This window comes from Crocodylus siamensis, chromosome 5, assembly GCF_052110815.1.
Source record: "Crocodylus siamensis isolate JL-2025a chromosome 5, ASM5211081v1, whole genome shotgun sequence".
In the NCBI taxonomy this organism is placed as follows: Eukaryota; Metazoa; Chordata; order Crocodylia; family Crocodylidae; genus Crocodylus; species Crocodylus siamensis.
The window spans coordinates 78243921-78265399 of NC_143399.1; the positions used below are offsets into that span (position 1 = coordinate 78243921).

The 21479-nt window shown below is 43.4% G+C and overlaps 1 protein-coding gene across 2 annotated transcripts in view; it reads left to right on the plus strand.

The window, feature by feature from the left end:
* The window catches only part of COL15A1 (collagen type XV alpha 1 chain), a 285296-nt gene that overhangs the window by 208613 nt on the left and 55204 nt on the right, over positions 1-21479 (plus strand). For both annotated transcript variants that reach the window (XM_090049302.1, XM_090049301.1), the window contains exons 23-27: positions 2915-2980; positions 8290-8325; positions 10531-10593; positions 13512-13589; positions 13687-13722. In XM_090049302.1, coding sequence (XP_089905428.1) covers positions 2915-2980; positions 8290-8325; positions 10531-10593; positions 13512-13589; positions 13687-13722 — 279 coding nt within the window. The remainder of the gene's footprint in view (positions 1-2914; positions 2981-8289; positions 8326-10530; positions 10594-13511; positions 13590-13686; positions 13723-21479) is intronic.

Sequence of the window (21479 nt, forward strand, 5' to 3'; positions counted from 1 at the left end):
CCCCTCTCAATGAAAAGAATGTAAAGTATAGATATATTGCCATGTTTTGGCCAGGTTTTTTTCTGTCTAGCATTTTGTCTCTCATAAAGCTGCATGAAATTCCAAGCAGTTATGTTGCTATATCATTACTGATAAAGCTCCTAAAAACAAAAATTAAGGCAAATAACTATTCTTGGACAGAGTGAAGGGCCAGGAGCCCGCTCTCATTTTTATATATTGTAGCATTGCTTAAAATGGTGCTTTCCTAACCCACAGCTTTGGTTTGTATTTGAAGTTTAAGATTATTTACGCAGTATACAATGGATGGTCAAAATATACAATTTCTGGTCAAAAGCTTGTTGAGGGCAATAGGAGTCTCTCCTTTGATTTGGGTTGGGTCCAGAATGAATGGTAAAATGCACAGTAAATCCATATTCAAAGGAATGTACAAATGCAGAGCTCTGGAATTCTGCCATCAGCTACAGATAGAGCAGAGCATTGCAACAGCAAAATGCTTTTATTACAGTCATACAGAACCTAGAGCGTGGAAGTAGTATGATCCCACTCCACCAAGATTCATGCTGCAGAAAATGTACAAATGATCTGCCCCTGCTCCTGTTTCAGGGGATGAGTACTGCCCTAGGGACCTAAACAGGGGTCTGTATATCTGCACACAGATTGCAGTATTAGCATAACTAAAAGTGGCTAAAGTAGGGCATTAGCTTTAGCTAAATTAAAGAGAATGCCAGAATGGTGGCTCCCTGGGGAGTTGTAATTGCAGTGGCAGCACCATGTTGCAGCAGTAGCAGCTGGATGTAAGGACACTGTGCTGCTCTAGCAGCTGCTGCTTCAGCAGCAGCAACAGCTGGTGGAGGGGGAGGGGAGTGCAAACATTAAACTGGCAGGAAAAGCTGGAGTCTTCTCTAAAGCAGGTAAGACTGGCAGCCCATTCTGCTCTTTGGTAGAGTTTTGCCCAGGACACAGAACTTGTTAGTTATACCCCTGGATTTCAGCTTCTAATTTTTGACATTCAGGTTTCAAAATATTGTGGCAAATGAAGGAAGGAGCCATGTAATGGCATCCAGAAAAAAAATAAGAACTTTCTTTGATTCAGAATGCTTGGAATGGAATTAACTGGAAATGTGCCTTCTTCATTTTATGCATCAAAGCTGAGTTGAGAGAGATGATCAATGGTGTCCTACTACAAGCAAGTCTTTCTGTTGTTGTTCCCTCCTGGAAGTATCCATTTTGTAAACACTTGTATATTTGCAAGCCACCGGCAAAGGAGGATGGTTCCATGTTTTATTGGTATGATGCTAGATACATTGTACCTTATTGCATTAATGGGGCTCACATTTTCCCCAATATTCTGGTGGCAGCATACTTCAGTACCAAATGCACTATGAGGATAAGGACTTATCTTGCACCCATCCAATAGGAGACTGAATTTAGTAGGAGTACAACACACACACATGCACAATTGGATACTGGCATGGGCAGAATGACTTGTCCAATAAAACAGACAGATTTAAGCTTGTAAGGGTGTCAATACAAGCAGTGCTGAGATCAGCAGGAACTAAATTGTTGTGCAACAAGTGAGGCTATCAGTATGGAAGTAAAAGAGACTAACCAGTTGTTGAACACGGAAGAAGGATGAGTGTTTTAGAAGATGTATGCATATAGTTAATGAAAGCCAAACTCTCACCATTTTGCCATACAGTATGGCAAAATAGGGGCCTGGAAGATAGGCCCTATGAAGAGAAACTTTGGGAAATGTGTCTGTTCAGTCTGAATAAGAGAAGACTCAGAGGTGACTTAATAGCCTCCTACTCACCCTACAAGGGGTGAGCATCAAGATCAAAGGGAGCAACTTTTCAGGAAGGCTCCTCAAGGGAGGATGAGGACGAATGGGCACAAGCTAATAGAGGGAAAATTTAGGCTGGACATAAGAAAATTGTTTTTTCTGTAAGGCTTACCAGAATCTGGAACACACTCCCAGCTGAGGTGGTGCAGTTGCCATCCTTGGAGGTGTTTAAGATGAGACTAGATATGCACCTTGTTGAGCTCGTTTGACCCCAGTAATTTCTTACCCATGGCAGGGGACTGGACTTGATGATCTTGCGGGTCCCTTCCAGTCTTTCAATTCTATCATTCTATAGCTGTGTTTTGTGATAGTGGGGGTTAGCTTTTTTGGCAGGCATGCAACAAATAATCTCTGCACATTTTGCTGCTTAATCTGCTGCCCTCTGTTCTGTTCCTAGCCCTGTGCTCCCCTTATTATGTCTGATGCTCTGCTTTCTAGTTCCTGCCCTATCTGCTGCTATAATGCCTGTCCCCTCCCAAGTCTGCTGCATACCACATAGAAAGGCTGTGGGTGCTGCAAGTTGGCCACCCCTGTTATATAAAATGGGGAAAACTGTTTAAAGCAGAAAACAACAGTGATTAAAAAACAAACTGAAATATGAACAGTATGGCATCATGACCTTGGTTCTACAATGAGATGTGTGCAAGTCAGATGCTGGCATGCTCACAGAATCCTTTTGAAGCACTGGCATCTAAATCATTTATTTTGATCTTCATTCTGCTAAGGAAAAATGATCTCAGGTCACACCCTGTTTATATATTAGTTTCCTCATTTGCAAAACTAAGATTCATACCTCAGGGAAGGAATTATGAGACTCAGCTCATTGAAGTTTGTAAAGCACTCTAAGGTCATTTCACATAAAGCCTAGTAAAAGTGCCAAGTAATATCATTCCAGGCACACAATAGAAAAATAAAAATCCAAGGAGAGTTTCTAATAGGCTGTTCTGTATTTTCGGTCCATACAGTTATAATAGGATGTTTTGAGCTTGCCTGTGTATATCTAGAATTCATGTCTCTTCCAGAGAACCAATGTAATATTTCACATAACTTGTTCTTTATCCACGTTTTTAGCTACTACTGAACAATACAGATGGAATTTTTAACTTTACTGGAATTGAAAGACTTCTTGGGCCTCCAGTGAGTATATTCTGCTTTATTAAATGCTCAGAGTTGTTTCATATTTCAACATTTCTTTTTAGGCACCATCTAGTGTTCCCAGTTCCTCAAAGATTCACATATGGTCTCTATTAACTTCAGTGGAAGATACACAGGGGTATCTCAGAACAGAATTGGATCCTGTGTTGGTGTAAATGAATTTCCCTACATTTATTTAAAATAGGCTCTAGGGCAGGAGATTAGAGCTGGACAAGTTGTAAAACCAAACTGCAGGTGCCTGCCTAACCTGAGATTGGAGAAATAGTGCAAAAAAGAAATAAGTGGCCTAAACAGCCACAGCTCTCACCCATTTCAAGGAGCAAATCTTTCTATTTTTAAAATTCAACAATGTTAAGGTACATTTTTTCACTTGTAAGCAGAAATGCTGAACCAGTCTAAATGAGATTGTTCGCTTGGCATTTGTAGTTGGGGGTGAAAAATTAGCTTACACAAGAGCTTTTCACCTTGGGATTTTACATTTGGTGTTACAGCCAGGATGTTGGGATAGTTCAATTAAACACATGAAATTTTGGATGTTTCCTGGTACTAAACTAAACCTCTAGCTTGATGCAAGATTCATCTAGGTGTTCTGGCAGCTCAGTACAATTCCATCTATGCAAAGCAAAGCAAAATTGGTCTTGAGGTTAGTTTTGAGGTTTGGCCCTTGCAATCTTTTGGCCCAGTAACCAAACATACTGTTTCATATCTAACTCAAATTGGCTATATCTTATGTATTTGTTTTCTTATATACTTCTATTCATTTCAAATGCTTGAATCCATAATACAAGTGGACACAATTATACCCTGATGTACTTCCATTCTATTCCCATTTAAAATTGGAAGAAGCTAAATGTGTATATTGGATGGCAGAATTTAACTTCATGTAATCAGGGACCTACCTACTTTGTGGGTGTGCGAATTTTGTGGAAACTGTGAAATTCAGGATTGTCCACAAAATCAGCAATAAAAAAAATTAGTAAAAATAAATTGCTGGCTCCACAGTGGGAGCCAGCAGTCCTCGTTGCTTTAAGGGAAAGATGCTGGGTAGTAGGGTGGCACAAAGGGCAGCAGATAAGATGGCTGCTGCCCCCTTGTTCCTTTTCCCCCTGCCTGGGCCACTCCACCAATCAGTGCCAGGGGGTGGGGCCTCACAAAGGGGAAGGTAGCAGTCAAGATAGCTGCTGCCCCCTTGTCCCTCCTCCCTCCTGGGGCTGCTCTGCCAGTCAGTGCCGAGGGATGGGGCTGCCATGAAATGACCACAGAATTAGAACTTTACGCTGTGATCAACCCACAAAACATGGTAATTCTCCACATGATTTAGACAGACCCTTACACATAACTGTAGTTTGGTTGATGTTTTTATCATAAGAATTATATAAAATATATACTTTTTCAATCCTTCAATAAATTTGTGAAAATAACATTAGACTTGATTATCATTTTCATTCCAGTATCTCTGTAGCTATCTTAATATTTTATGCTATCAGCCATCACAACAGTAATGGAGTACCTACCATGTGAGATCGTTAGCAAGCATAAGGTCCCTAATGTACTATTCAGAGTCACTGACATTTCTCCCTCTGAAATAAAAGCTGTACTTCAAGAAAAGTTTATGATTTAGATCTTTTTTTTTAAAGAAACAAATTTGTTCATTTTTGCTCCTGTGGGAGAAAGGAAAGAGGCAGCGGCTAGGGGTTGGTTGGTAGTAGGAAAGTGTCTTTGTTGGGTGTCATTCATTGCTGGAAAAAATTTCAGAGAAGAAAGTTTTGAAGAGCTGTCTAAAGATGGTCAGACACTGGATCTCCTTGGGAAGTCTATACTATACTAGACCCCCTTGACCAAAAATGGACTTGATGTGCAAATGGCACTTTAAGTCATAAGAAGGCAAGCCACTGTGCATCAACTGGTGCCTGTACAACATTTGGTGAAGAAGTCTCTATTCTCATTAGAGGAGAGTTCAAGGTTTCTAATTTTCTATTGCTCATATGAAACAAATTTATTTTTGAAGTCGTGTTGCCAGTGGCCTCAGGCTTTTGCAGTGTGGCTTTGAGATGCTAACTAATGTATGAGAGTCTGAAGTTCCCAGGCAAAATCTTTTGGACAAGACCAATTACAGAAAGATAATTTAAAATAGATGACTTTCCTAAATTTAATATACTTGGTCAGCCTTTTAGGAAAAGATAGTACAAGACTGCTGAGGGAGAGCTGAAAAGAGTAGAGGAAAAGATGTTAAAGGGAAAGAAAATTTATGTTTATAGAATCACATTAGAAAAATTTCTCTAATCTGAACAAAATTGTACCTTATATACTTTTTCCTTTGTGTTTTGGTGATTGATATTTTACTTCCTTTATCTATGTTTTAAATACAGGTTTAAAAAAAACCTTTAACACAAGGGGCAAAATTTGGTCCACATTAAAAACAGACTAAATCTTAATTGTCTCCTTGAGACTGGAAAGTTCTGTTTCAAAAGTTGTTCCTGCAACCTTCCTTATAAGCTGTGCATTGGAATCTGCCAGACTTTTCCATCTCCATCTCCATCTCCTCCAGGTGCTCTTTTTACAGTAGCTCTGTGTGGAACTCAGCAATTCTGAAAGCATTTCTGCTAGACTAACTGCTGTTTAGCATGTCCCCCACCATGTTCTGCACCAAAAAGTTGAGTAGTGCAGATAGTCCTAATTCAATTAACCCTACCTGTGTATGTCTACACAAGACACTTTACTAATTACTGTGCAGTAATTGTCTGCATCTCCATATGAAGATGCTTACTGCACAGTAATTGGCTCTAATTGTAAGTAAATTTGCTACCAGAAAATTCAAGTAGCAAATTTATTTGCAAGTTGGTACTGAGCAGTAGTGCACACATAGACACCGGACCAGAAGCAAATGTGCTCCTGGGCAGCAGGGCGTGGGAGATTGCTTCCTGCCTCTGAGAACTACCTGCTGTCGGGGAGGGCTCCACCACTGGAGTCGGTGTGGGGACAATGTCCCCCTGCCCCGGCAGCAGAGAGCACCAAAACAGGTTCGTGATCATGAGACTGGCTTATAAGAATTTTATAAGGATCTCCCAACCCAACTTAGCAACTCCAGGATTCAGGCTGGGAGATAAGGATTTCCCAGTGCTAACCCCATGATTGCAGAGCTGGAACAGGGAGAGAAGGATCTCCCCACCTGAGTCCCACAATCATGGGGTTTGGGTTGGAAGATGAGGATCTCCCCACCTGGCCCCGTACCTGCAGAGCTGGCACTGGAAGGGAAGGGTCTCCCAGCCCAGGCCCTGTGATTGTGGAGTGGGGGCTGAAGCTCCCTGCTGCCAGGGCAGGGAAACATTGTCCTTGCCCAGGCTTTGGTGGCAGAGCCTGGCCCAGCAGCAGGCAGCTCCCAGGGGCAGGGAGCAATGTCTCAGCTTCCACCAGGAGACAGAGGAATATCCAGGCTGCTGCAGGGGCCTCTTGCAGTATCACAGGGAGTGGGAAGAGTCTGCTGCTAGGAGCAGCATATCTGCTTTTGCATCCCTGCACAAGTAAACACAAGCCCAGGAGACTTTACTCTGCTGTAGGTTCAGTGCCAGAGCAATGAAGTTTGGTGCCCAGGGCAAAGCCTGCCCTTGCCCCGTGCACAGATCTGAGGGGCACATGTCCCCCCATGCTTGCCCAGGAATGCACAGTGGCAGGAGCCACTCTGCCTCCATTGTCATGCCTCCCCAAATGAGCCACTCATGACACATCCTGCACCTCACCCTGGCAGCGCCTGTTTGTGCCCCTTCACTTCAGTGCCCAGGGCAGTCTCCCTGTTTGTCCTCCCTCCCCTCCCCTACTTGCTACAGCACTGAATAGGTTACTCAAAAGTAAATTGCATGTGTAGACACACCCTGTTTTATTTTAGTTAAATAACTACAGCAGGCAACATGGTGGGCTGCAAAGAAAACAAACAGACCCCTCACACCTCCCACAACTGGGAAGGAAAACCAGCTGCGGCAGGGATAACCTGCCAGCATCAGCACAACTAGAATGGCAGAACTGACCGATCTGATCCAAGCTGGACAGTTAAGATTACTTTTTCGTACATAGAATAGCTGCACATTCTTAAATCTGCTGTCTTGGGGATGGCAAGAGGGAGTAGGAAGGTAATAGTATGTTATCCATACCTCAGAATTACAATTCAGAATCCAAAGGACTCTCAGGACAGAATTACATATCACCTAGTGGACAACACAAACTGTAGCTTGAAACCAATACTAAATTATAATGCTATTGTAGGGCTCTGTTACCCTGCTCTGGAAACATGAGTGCCTCCATTATTGGAATAGGTTCTCCTTCCAAAGACATGCAAATATCTGGATATTCCTATGATAAGGTGGCTCAGAGTTAGGGTTAGTTCTGTGCCACCTTTTGGGCATCTAAGTGGACTTAGGTGCCTAAATATGATTCTGTTACACCATGTTCAAGTCTTTAAACATCTATTAATACATCTACTTTTGTAGATCTTACCCTTAAGATTAAGTCACAAAAAAACAGGAGCAGGACCAACCCATCTACTGTATTAACAGTTTTTCAGGAAGTCAAACTGGATGGAATAGAATTGCACTTAGGAGCCAGTGGGTGTGTCTCCTAAAACACAAGATATTTACTGTAGAGATGGCTAATAAAGTATCAGCATCTACGCATGCAGTACTATTAGGCTGGAATAAACTAATTAACTCTGCCATAGGATAGTATTGCCCAACACAAATACTATCTTATGGCAGAGTTATTTATTCCACCACTACGTATGTGTAAACACTGCGCCTGGGAGCAATAAACTCCAACACAAGTTGCGCTGAACTTTTATGTCAAATGAATTTCATGCATTTGCATGAAGTAGACCTGTGTCTACTTACATGCTTAATAGGTGGGATAAAATCTGGCCCTTAATCTCAAGCAGCACTTCAGCCATGCACAATGTACAACAGAATCTGGGCCTCACTACGCTCGATGCAGCAACACTGATCTATGGGCTGCCTGCCATAGATCAGGCAGGACTTGCTGGACTCCTTAGCAAAGGCATTAAAGGAGACAGAATTAAGGTTACGTATGTGTGCAGTATGAGAAATATCACCTTAACTCAGCATTTCTCTGTTTCTTGTCCTCTTGCAAAACATTATAGTTTACTTCCCAAAACTCTAGTGCTGGAAATGTAAAGGGCTTTCAAAATTAATACAACCTTAATAGAGTGAACTTGGTTTATGGAACATGCACAATCCATTTTGCAAGTATATAACATGTATTTATGCGAGTATTTTTGTATTTTCCAGGGGCCAGATGGCAAGCCCGGTCTACCAGGATTTCCTGTAAGCACTGTGTTTTCAGGTTTTAAGTCAGTTATTAATTATGTAAATGAGCTAATTAATGTTTTAAAATGTGGCATTGTACAAAATTTGTTCAAATCCTGACAAATACTGAAACCTCATAAATGTCAAGTGGGAAAATGTAAGTTAGATAAAAATAGATAGAATGTTACAGTTACTGTAGTAATGAACACTTGCTAAGGAAGGTTTTAAAAGATGCAGTAACCATTTTGGAACAGGAATATCTTGACATTTGTACCTAACACTTAGATTAAATTTAATTCAAACTATATTTCAAATCAGTAATGGAACTGGATGAGGAATTGTCCTAGAAAATTTAATCAAGATAAAACCAAAAATGGTCTAAAGGAATGACTTTTAAAAACCTTTAAATTGCTCATATTGTATTTGCTTTGTATTTCTCATGTTAGTTTCATAATTCATTTTAATTCTTTATTTTGTTCTCTTACTGTAAGCTGCCCTAAACTTTTGTTGGTAAGAACAGCATGTAGATCTAATAAATAAATAAATAATACCTTTTTAATGTTTTTTGGGCTATCCTACAGAATATTGTTGCAGGGCCAAAATAACCTGTTAAATTCTATAGAATGAGATAAAGAGCTATGCTAAGTTAATGTCTCTAAAATTCTGTTTTTCATAAGTGTTGCTATGACACCAAGAAGCCCTTTTACTTTAATGTATGTCTTCAAGATTACAGGATTTTCAAAAAGTATTAAAAATTATTTTAAGTTTGTCTTATATTTAAGGTTTGGAGATAGGATCCTGGCTCCAGAGTTCATAAAGAGAAATAAGAAAGAGCTAAGGGAGGGAAATGTCAGTTTGAATTGCTACATGATATTGGCAGTAGGGTGTGCGAAGCTTCAGTCTCTGATTCAGTTGGGCAGAGATTTGGCCTGATTCGACAGCTGAATCTCCAAATCCAAATCAAATCAGGAGACCCTTTAATCTCTCTGAATCAAATCAGAACCCTCTGAATCAGTTCGGAGAGGTTCTATGATATGGACATAGACACAGCTTTAAATGTTTTTTCTATATACCTCAAGGTCCCAGGCGGCTCATGAACATGGAGATGGTGGGGCAGATGGAGCATCCCACGGGAGTGTGGGGGGGTCCCCAGCCTGCTCAGTGGTGGACCTGGAAGTGGACCAGGAGCACTTCTAGTCTACTTCTTGGTTCTCTGCAGAGTGCATAGGGGACCCCAGCTCTGCAACTGGTGCCTCCTGGCTCTGGGAGGGGCACCCGGGGTCCCCCCATGGCCAGTTGCCGAGCCAGCAGGGTGTGGGGGTGGGGGATCCTCCGCACGCTCGGCAGTGGACTGGAAGTACTTCCAGTTCACCGCTGAGCACGTGATATGGGGGCGGGGGGGGAAGAGGCCCCCACACTCCTGTGGGATGCTCCATATGCCCCACCATCTCAGCATTCATGAGCCATTCCTAGTATCTTGAGGTATGTAGAAAAAACATTTAAAGCTGTGTCTATGGCCGAATCTCTGATTCTCTGAATCATCATCAAAACTTCAGATTCAGATTCGGCTGAATCAAATCAGGACAGTGATCCAAATCAACTAATCAAATCACTATCCCCCGATTTGGGCCAAATCCTAATCAAATATGGCCCGTTTTGCACACCCCTAGTTGGCAGCATGCTAGCAACTTGCTTACTCATTCTGAGAAGATTATGTTTACAATGTTCTGGGTATTGTGGTCTAAAATATAAATAGCAGAGCTTGATTTGTTTATTAAAAATGAACTGACAAGCTTTTAAAAATGAACATAATAAATTGTGCAAGATCCCTAATAATTAACAGAATAGCTGCACATACTTAAATGTCATTCTCATCCCTGCATTAGCTGATAATGTTGTTCTTTAGGAATGCAAGAGAAAGAGATGCTTAAATTCAGCTCATGATGGATGGAAAGCTTCTCAACATGCTTTTAATGGAAGTTTGCAGCACAAAATACAGCCATAGAACAACTGTAAGGGCAGTGTTACAATTATATGAAGCAGACAGCATTGGCTTTAGACAAAGGACAGAAATTTCTGGGAGGGTTAACACCGGAGTGAGTGAACTTGCAAAATTTCAGTTACCTAAAATTAAACTTGGCAAAATGTAGAAACATCTTATCCTTAACTGGCTTCCAAAAAGCTCTGATCTTAAATACAGACTTCTTTTTTCAACTCTTTTAGGGTCCCCAGGGACCAAAAGGTGATGCTGGATTACCTGGATTGCAAGGGCCAAAAGGACAACAGGTGAGAAGGAATTAGTAGCAGGCCTTGTGTGTTTAGGGAGATGAATACGTTCCAAAATACAACATAGAGAGCTAATATCTGGCAGCTTAACCGCTTATCATTTTCATAGTCTGGCAATAATTGTACTGCCACCCCTTCTCTTAAATTTTTTAGACATGTACAGCGCGTGTCTGCACATTGCCATACGGTGACATTGCTATTGCAGTGTGCTAAAACACGGCTCAGTAATTGCCTGTACTGTGCTGTGTGCATGGCACATGGTTAGATTTTGTTGCTATGTCACCATAGAGGCACACTAAAATGGGGGAGTGAGCCACTCTGGCAACATAGCTTTCTGTCATGTGTAGACCTACATGATCACTACATTGCTGTAGCATGCCATACAGCTACGTGTAGACACACCTGTAAGGAGCCCCATTGGCTGGATGATGTGGCCCTTCATTCTGAGTTAGGCTGGTATGTGGGACTGGTTGCAGCTGAACCCAGCACATGGCCTTGGACCCAGAGCCTGGGGTTGGATCTGACTCATGGACTGGCTGTCCCCAACTCCTCCAGCCCACACACTGAAAAGGTTAGGCACTACTGCAGTAGAATGTCACTAGAGTACAATGTTCTCTTAGCTGAGATGGACATTTATCTGCATAATTTTGGTGAAATAGGTAGTTGTTGGTATCCAGCCAGTTGTTGTACTTCTTTGAAATTTTGGGAAAGTTGGTATAACCAGGTTGTTGAGGTTATTTAGGCTTGGGGTTGGGCAATAGTAGCAGCTTGGATGGCCAGTCTGAAAACAACTTCCTTGCACTGGGGAATAGTTATACATGTGAGTGGCTCAGTTCGATAAACTGGGAAAACTCCCTGGAGTCATAAGTCTCTAGGCCTAAGTACAGAAATTCAAAAAGCCTGAGCCTGAATCGATTCAGTCTTTGCAGGTTAGTCCATCCTGGGTAGATTGAACCAAGAATTAAGTAAATTCAACATTCACTTTTGATTCTGGAAATGCAGTCACTTGTGCGCAGTGGCTCAGTCTAGAAACTGGGGGGCACTAGGGCAAACCCTCCCTTCCTTTTGGCAACGGCCAGAAGGCTGGAGGGAAGCTGGAGGGAAGGGGGTTGTGGCCAGGCCCTGCAGGCTGAGTATGAATGGGGAAGGGTTTAAACCCCCACAATGGTCTGCAGGAACCCCAGCCGGGGTGTGCCTGGGGTGGGGAGGGGGAAGCAGTCCTTGCCAGGCTTTGTGGGTAGGGGGGATGACCAGAACCTGGCTCCTGGCTGGCACCGAAGGGTTGAGCAGCGAGAGCTGGGGGCATAGCCAGACTGTGGCTGTGGGCCTGCAGCGAACAGGAGGAGGGAGGGTGACTCAGAGATATGGGGCTGGCAGGGACCTCTAGAAGCCCTCTAATGTCTATTCCAGCTCCTGCCTGAGCCCGGGCCAGATTCTCTGGTACAAGTACTAGAATCTAAAGAGCAGAGGGTTTGCTCGCTGTGGGGCTCTGTACTACTGAAGAAAAAGGCTACCAAGGCCTCCTGCAGCTGGTTTTCCCACCTTTCCCCACAGCAGGGCCCAGTGCTGTGCCTCTCCAGCCCTGAGGCCTGAGGCAGCGCTGCCCAGAGCCCACCTCCCTGTTAGAAATATTATTAAAAATGTATAGTGAATAGAGTGTTGTTAGAACTGCAGTTTGTATCTCGTACCTGATAAGAAGAAACACCACCAAGGACATCTCGCTAATTTACTATCTTTTTCCTATAATAAATCACACATACCTTCAAACTCCCTCTTCTTTCTACAAAGGCTGTGATTTAATTGGCTGTGTCCTTGGGAAAGAGAGGGGTTTGAACTTTTGGTAACCTGGAGAGCTTTCTAAGCATGCGTAATTAGCTAATGCATATATGCCTATCCGCGCTGCATACTTAAGTAGTTAATTATAATGCACATGCGACGGATGACGTGACGTCATTTCATGTATGTTTGTATGAACCGGAAATGAGTTGTAAGAGTTCCTGCTTCTGCACACGTGCCCAGGAGGGAAGGGATAAAAGCCGGCTGAGAGTTTTCCTCGGGGGCAGGGTGGTCTTTTGTCTTCACTCTGACCCTATTTGCAAATATATCCTTTGTGTTACTAACAATGTATGCCTGAAGAATTATTATTCGTGAGCCTCCAAAGAAATGAACCACGATTTTCATATCATCCCCACCCCACCCCACCCCCCATCAGCCTTGTGGCAAGGGAGGAGCAGGAGGGGGCCAGAGCCCTGCCTGCTGAAGCAGCTCCATGACAGTCTGGCCTAGCCTGGGTATGAGGAGCTGGGAGCAATCTGGGCACTCAGCTCCCATGGCCCCAGCCCAAGCTGCAGCTGGCTAGGAAGGGCCCTGCCCCTGTGTCCCAGTCTGCCCAGCTCCGCCTTGCCCAGGGCTGGGCCTGGGCCTGTGGCTGTGGGCCAGGCCATCCCAGACAATTTCACAGTTCCCACAGCCCCTTCCCCAGGGCCCGGCCTAGCCCAGCCCCACCATCTGTCCACCTCACCTGGGGCTGAAACCACTTACAAATTCAGGGCCCTGTTGGGGAAACATGTTGGCAGCAGGGGGCAAGTGGTGCCTGTTTTAACTTCCCAGCTGCTGCTTGCCTCACTGCCATGCCTGGATACACCCTTCAGAGTCCCACTAGACTGGAGGGGTAGATGAGTCTGCTTTACAGGAATAGGCTTATCATGTTTTAAAAAAGGAAAAAACCCACAATCCTCTCATTAAATTTCAGCTGTCACATGGTTTCCTTTTTCATGGGTGACACTCTCCAACCAACCTCTCACATTTCAAACTTTTAAGTATTGCTACACTGACCCTCCCAGTTGAATGAACTATGCAAGTACGGCTTTATTGAAAATGGCTTTGTAAAAGTCATACAATTATTTTGTGAATTATAGGGTGAAAAGGGGGAACCAGGAGTTAACATTGCTGCTGATGGATCTCTAACAAAATTGATGAGAAGAAAAGGGCACAAGGTAGGATAATATTGTATTGTTTCGTTGGTGTGCGTATTAGCTGGGCCAGCCAAACAGTTTTTCTTCACCACTAACTTTCTCTCTGTCTTTTTCAAAGGGTGAACCTGGAGTATTGGGACCAGCAGGACCAATGGTAAAGTCCCTCACATTTTCAGTACAGACTTTTGATTTGATACTGATTGCCCAAACTTAAATTCAGTTAGCTTTAATTTTTCAGTCCCATTAAGTAAAGATGGAAAATAATGTTCATACCCACAGTCAGCAATGTAATTTGAAACATCTATAGACTTAGTCTTTGTGCATGCAGAAGGCAGGGCAGGGTGGTACTTTGGAGCCTAACGAGTTAAAAGGCATGAGCTTTCATAGGCAATAGCCTACTTTGTTGGCATCTGATGAAATAAGTTGTTGCTTATAAAACTGAGGGTGCTGACAGAAGTGCAGCTCCCAGCTGTAACTCAGAACACTTTCTGCAAACTGTTCTGAGTTACAGTGTTAGCCCAGACCAAACAGAAGTTCACTGTTGATTCCAGAGAGAGGGGAATCTAGCTGCGAGCTGGGATCCTGCAGCCAGGCTCCCATAGCAACAGAATCATAGAAAGTTAGGGTTGGGAAGGACCTCAGGAAGTCATCTAGGTCAGCCCCCTGCTCAAAACTTGATCATCCCAGCCAAAGCTTTGTCTAGCTGGGTGTTGAAAACCTCCGAGGATGGAGCTTCCATCACCTCTCTGGGTAACCTTTTCCAGTGTTTTACTACCCTCCTAGTGAGAAAATTCTTCTTAATATCTAACCTAAATTTCCCTTGCTGCAGCTTGAGACTGTTGCTCCTTGTTCTGTCATCTGCCACCACTGAGAACAGTCTAGCTGTTTCAAACCCCCCTTCAGGTAGTCGAAGGCTGCTATTAAGTCCACTCTCAGTCTCCTCTTCTCCAGACTAAATAAGCCCAGTTCCCTCAATCTTTCCTCATAAATCATGTCTCCCAGCCCCTTCATCATTTTTGTTGCCCTCTGCTGGACCCTCTCTAATTTGTCCATATCCTTTCTCTAGTGGGGGGCCCAAAACTTCAGATGTGGCCTCACCAGTACTGAATAGAGAGGAATAATCACTTCCCTTGAACTATAGGCAACAACTACCAATACAGTCCAGTATGCCATTAGCCACCTAGACAAGGGCATGCTGCTGGGTCATATTCATCTTACTGTCCACTGTAATCTCCAGGTCCCTTTCTGCAGAGCTGATGTCCAGCCAGTCAGCCCCTAGCCTGTACTGGTGCATGGGATTTTTCCGTCCCAGGTGCAGGACTTTGCACTTGTCCTCATTGAACTTCATGAGATTCCTTTTGGCCCAATCCTCCAATTTGTCTAGGTAACTCTGAATCCTGTCCCTACCCTCCAGCCTATCTACTCCTCCCCCCCGTTGGTGTCATCTACCAACTTGCTGAGGGTGCACTCTATGCCATCTTCCTCGTTGATGAAGACATTGAACAAAGCTGACCTCAGGACTGACCCCTGGGGCACCCCACATGATACCAACTGCCAACTAGACATCAAGCGATTGATTACTACTCTCTGAGCCCAATGCTCCAGCCAGTTTTGTATTAATCTTACAGTCCATTCATCCAGACCATCCTTCCTTAGCTTGCCTGGGAAAATGTTGTGGGAGGCCATATCAAAAGCCTTGCTAAAATCCAGGTACACCGCATCCGCTAGTCTCCCCACATCCACAGAGCCAGTCATCATAGAAGGCCATTAGGTTGGTCAGGCAAGGCTTGCCCCGTTGAATCTATGCTGACTACCTAATCACCTTTTTCTCCTCCAAGTGCTTAGAAATGGATTTCTTGTGGATCTGTTCCATGATTTTTCCAGGGTCTTGAGGCTGACTGGTCTGTAGTTCCCTGGATCCTCCTTTTTACCTTCCTTAAATATGGGCACTATGTTTGCCCTTTTCCAATCATTGCTCACTGTTTTCAGAACAGGAGACAGAAAGGCAGTGGAGAGAGCTCATTCTTGGGGTTTCTCAGCCAGTGCTGAAGGATGGGGTAGGTTAGAAAACCCCAGACTGAGCTCCCTCCGCTCCCTTTCTCCTCATCCATTCTGAAAACAGTGACAAATTAAGTTATAAGGATCTCCCAACGTGGCCCAGCAACCACTTTTTAAGCTGTCTTCAGCTCTGCACATGTGTTTGGTCATGGCTATAGACCATTTTCTGTGACCAGATTGGGCTAAAATTGTCCCTTCTATCTGTGGCCCTAATGCCCCTTTCTGAGCCAGTTAGTCTCTAAGGTGCCACCCTGCAGTACCTTCTGCCTGACTTCAAACTAAAATAGCTAACCACCTCTTTGTATATAGTACTGTGAACTACTCTAGTTGGTTCAGAATTCAACTTCTGATCCTGCATATATGTCCATTAGTTATAAATAGGATTTCAAAACTTGTACCCAAAGCTAGAAGCTAAATCCATATTCAGAATCTACATAAGTCTGACTTGATTTTTATAGGTGCCAGGTTCCTACAGTTTACTTAAGAAAAAGTGGCATTGGATATGATGATAAGGCTGTCTACTGAAGTACCCATTTACAGATTTAGATACTTAGCTTTAAATTTCCAGGTTTAAAATCTTTACTGTATAATGAATGGTACATCTAAAGCTTGATATTTAAGAACAGAAAAAATAAAAAGACTTGACCAACTTCAATGGAGTGTCAGCGGGAACAGTTTTGCTACAGTCAGTTTCAGTGAGAGGTACAGGTTAGTAATTTGTAATTCATTTACTTTAGAACTCATCAGCTATTTTGTTCTCAATTGGAAAGGGCAGGAATAAAATAGATATCCCTGGTTATATAGTGACAATGATCTTTCTGATCACGAACATTCTTTGGGTCAAATTCATCCTTAGTAACGGAAGTCCATCATTTTCAGTGGGCTTATCTGAAGGACAGGTCTGGCCCTTTGCATTTTAGGAAGCTCTTAATTTCCTAAGCCCAAATTTGGACATGACACAAGTGCTCCCTCTATTTTAGTTTCCAGAGAGTAGACAAGCACTTTGGTTAGAGACAGATATTACACATAAACTGGTTGAATGTAGTATCAGACTTAACTGATTTGGGTCAAACTGGTTTATGCAATGTCTGTCCCAGACCCCTTTCTGGTTTGACTTAAACCAGAGTCCCCCAGCATCCCAGATGCTTTGGAGCCCTGGATGGGGCTCTCAGCTCCACAGCAGAGTTGGCCCCGCACCTTTGCTCCCTGGCTGGAGCTCTGGCAGAGACTTGCAGGCATAGTAGGGCCTGCCTGGCTTCCCCCAGCCCCATCCCCCTGCTCACCACTGGCTGCTCAAGCAGGAATCCCTCCATCCTCTCTCTCACAGCACAGACCATAGCCAGCATGAGAGGTGTCTGTGTAAGGCAGACAGGACAAAGGCACGCAGAACAGTGTCCACTTAAGGCTTTTTGGAGCTAATCAACAGGTAGCTGATAATGTGCCTCCTTTTCTTCCTTGGAAAAGGTTGTTTAAAAACAGCTTAACTAATGAGAAAGGCTTTGTTTTGCTGATGGGCTGGTAAACATTGTGTAACTCCCTGCTGTGTAAGTAAATGTTGTGTAACTCCCTGCTGGCTCTCAGAGGAGCAGCAAGGGCAGGAAGGCTCCCTAATTAGAGCCTACAGTGGTGCCTGGCCACACCCCACTCAGCTCAGCAGTGTAGAAGGGATGGGAGGGCTACTGTAGCACCCCCTGGCTTCTAGCTCGAGCCACTGCAGGCATGTGCCTGTGTTTCGTCAGTCCAGAGGGAATGTCGGTGTGGTTACAAACCGTTTCAGCCTAGCTAGGTTAGACTAACCTGCAAAGATTGAATCAGTTCAGGCTCAGGCTTATTGAATGTCTGTCCCTAGCCTTTCTCATTCTTTCATAAACTTCAGTAGTCTCAGTGGAAAAAACTCAGTCCTGAAAATTATGTATATAGTAGTGTGCAGTAAGTTAAAGTACAGCAAGCAAAATTTTCAAATGTGGGCACAGGTGATGGCATAATGTAAAATTAAATGCATCTAAAATATTAATGTAAATGCTTAATGTATATTAATACATTGACTATTTAAATCTCTACTTGTTAGCTACCTGGCTGGTAATGTGCATGCATAGATACCCACTCTGCATGGGCACACCGCATGTTTGAGAACAGACAGCATTTAAACCTCAGCACACAACTTTATGTAGCCGCATTTGCAACAAAAAAAAGTGTTTCAGCACTTAAATTAAATGTCCTGAAGGGTCAAAGTAAAATCCTGCTGTGATAGTGTTAGTCTACATAAAGTATATTTGTGGCTTAAGTCAAGTCATCTGGCTGGTTCACTCAGATTGACAGGAAAGGCAGTTTGCTCCTAACGGCTTGACAAAGGCTTTGGGATCAACACTGGGCAATAATTGAGAGGAGAGAAGAATTGTTTGAGACTCCATGCTATGTCAGACCTCCAGAGCAGTAGTTTGGTTGCCTCAAGCTCATTCTGCATGTGTTTTCTGTCAAGAATGGGAATCCTGGTTTGTTTGCCATCCTGGTGAAGTGTTATGTTCTGTGCAGCAGCGTTCCCTCTAAGTTGTGCAGTGTGCGCAGCCACCTAGGTGCACTCATGCCACTCAGCTAGGCATGCCTACATGGCCATGCACACCACACAGCTTAAAGGGAGCGCTGCCATGCAGTTGAGGAATGTCCCATGTGCGCTGCCTTTGAGCACACCATTCGCTTTCTGGTTTATGTTGTTTCCCTGTAACCTGCTGGGTTGATGAATTATGAAATGTTATGCAGTTATTTAAACCAGTTTAAGAGCTGATTTTCTCATTCTTTCTTCTGTTAACACAGCATGCCTCTGTGCCAAAAAGAGAATTTTAGCAGAGGCCATGGTCAACACATACTGTAATTAAGGTCTTTGGGACTTCGCTGTTTTACTGAAATCTGTTTGATGAACTAGCTGAGTGTGTTGCAAGATGCTTCGTTTGATTTATTATGTGCAAGATTAGGAAGAACTTCTGGTTAGCTAGAGAAGTTGTAGAATCTCCATCCCTGGAAATTTTCAAGAGTGGGTTAGACAGTCACTTGACTGGGATAGTTTAGTCAGGGGTGATCCTGTCCCAAGCAGGAAGCTGGATTAGATAACCTAATGAGATCACTTTCAACCATACTTTCCTATGGTTCTATGATCTAGAGAAGATCCAAATTTACACCATAAACTTCAGTTGCATGTTTTCTAGCATGTGTTATTGTGGGATAAGTTTGTTTTCTCTGTTAACCAGGAATGTTGCCTCAAGGCACACTCCTTTTCTGATCTGTTCTCCCTATCTCGCGCTACGATCATTAAGGTTCCTATTATACCATCAGATAATGCCCATGGAGTTCCATGTATTCAACATTACATAATGTGGATGCCTCAGCCACACTTGTTGAAACAATTGCATTGCAAGAGAATTTGGTACATTTTCATAGTTTCATAGTTGGTAGGGTCAGAAGGGACCTGCGCAGATCATCAAGTCTGACCCCCTGCCACGGCAGGAAGAAGTACTGGGGTCAAACAACCCTGGCGAGGTAATCATCCAGCCTCCTCTTAAAGACCCCCAGGGTAGGAGCCAGCACCACTTCTCTTGGAAGTTGGTTCCAGATCCTAGCTGCCCTGACCATGAAATAGCACCTCCTGATATCTAGCCTAAACCTACCCTCTGCCAGCTCATGACCATTATTTCTAGTCACTCCTGCTAGTGCTAAGAGGAACAGGGACTCCCCCAGTGCCCATTGGTCCCCTCTGACCAGTTCATAAATGGCCACTAGATCCCCCCTCAGCCTTCTCTTGTGGAGGCTGAACAGGTTCAGGTCCCGTAGCGTCTCCTCGTAGGGTCTGCCCTGTTGCCCCCGATCATGCAGGTGGCTCCCCTCTGGACCCTCTCCATGTTGTCCACATCCCTCCTGAAGTGCGGTGCCCAGAACTGGACATAGTACTCCAACTCAGGATCCTTCCTTAGGATTTGGTCAAGCCTGCCAGTGCCTAGAATCTTTCAGTTTCTCCCTTCTTCCCAGGTCATTGCTTTACCTCCAAGTGCAAGTAACATTGATTGCAATAACATCTCAAGGCCATGAAAGTGTGTGGGATAAATGGATAAGCATTTGATCATGGTAGCACCCTGCCATGACCGTAGGAATAACTTAAACAAATTTATACTGAAGATAAAAAGGAAACAAATTACAAAATAAAACCTAACAGATGAAATGGTGTCACACTTCTCAGTTCAATCTGCTCCCCACCGTCCTGTCCAGGAAGGGAATTAAAAACCTGAATGTGCTTGAGTATTGCTCATATTTTTTCCTAGTTATTTATTCTTCAGTGCATCTCTTTTCTGTGTGTGCATATGCAAAAAATTAAAATATATCATCCATAAGCTGAATTGTCATGCATTAATTGCCAGATAGATAAGATAAGCTTTCTTATGAATATGCATTATATTTCTAAGCAGCAATGTTGTAAATAGCCAAGGACAAATAGTTGCCTTTTGGACCAAAAGGATGAGGTGGCTGACAGTCCATCAACCTGATGATCCCTCAGTCTGGAGCAGGAGTCAACTCCAGTTGGTTTTTTAAGTTCAGACAATAATAGTATATCAAAATTCTATGACTTCTGAGTGTGAATATCATCCGTGTGTGTGTGTGTGTGTGTATCTGCAATCCCAAATAGATCCTAAGCTTCCTAAACATCTTAAGTAAACAGGCAACATGGTTAGGAAGTCTGACTGTGAAGGAGGAGACCTGGAGTTATTTCTCTGCTCTGCCACAGATTCACTCAGGTAGTTGGCAAGTTACTTGACCTTCTTTGTCTTGGTTTTTTATCTGTGAAGTAGCAATGATGATAACTAACTTTATGAAGAGCTTTGGGATGTGCACATAAAAAACGCTATATTAATACAAAGTATTCATACAGTTAGCAACCTTTTGGAAGAAGCAAGAGAGAAGACAATTAGTGGCCTTGTCTGCAATGCTTGCCTCTAATGTCTTTGACGATAATCGGCCAGCCTTATACCCTATCCTGTTCTCCAGGTTTCTGAGAAGTCAGCGAGGCCTCCTGCAATCTCAGGCTACAGAAATAGACTTTAGGGGAAAGTATAGATCCCCTTATTCTATAGAAGCAGCACAGGAAGGCCTCCTTCTTTTACTGGCACAGCCCCTGCACTGAGCATAGGGCTTGAAATGTCCCAGAGAGCTCTTTCTGTAGTAGGTAGGCACACCTCTGGAAATTGATGGGCTTCATTCATGTAGGCAATATCCTAGTCAAAGACAATGAAAAATGCAGAGAGGCATGAATGTGCTGTTATCCCTATACTCTGCACCATTTCAGCTTTAAGTGGAAAAGCTCTTCCAGCTGAGAGGACTGCTTCAGCACTCCAGGTTGAACAATAGATGTGTGTTGCATGTCTGGGGTTTCATGGCCAATCTGTCAGAGACAACACAGTGTAGAAGCAAATTGCTGTTCCTGATCGAAAAGGTGGACTCAAAAGCTGTAATTAGTGCTCTAATAGTAGTAGAATTCACCTGCTGTCCTGTGACTGATCCCAGACTTGTAAAACTCCTGGACATGGAAATTGTAAGAGACAAAATGTGTCAAAAATGATTTCAGATGAGGATGGGAATCAGAGTGTAAAGGTGGAGTCATAATCAAAATGTGATAGTGATAGCTGACATGCTTCAAGTAGGAATGGATATGGGGGTAGAAAAACAATTCTAACCTCAAATGCGTGCAGTCAAAAAGAGTGATAGCATGATATGCTGGGTGCCTTTCAGATTAGTGCTTCCTAGAGGCATTCAGAACAGGTCCACAGCTTTATTACTTTTAAGGGTACTATTTTGCAGATCAGCTCTCTGATT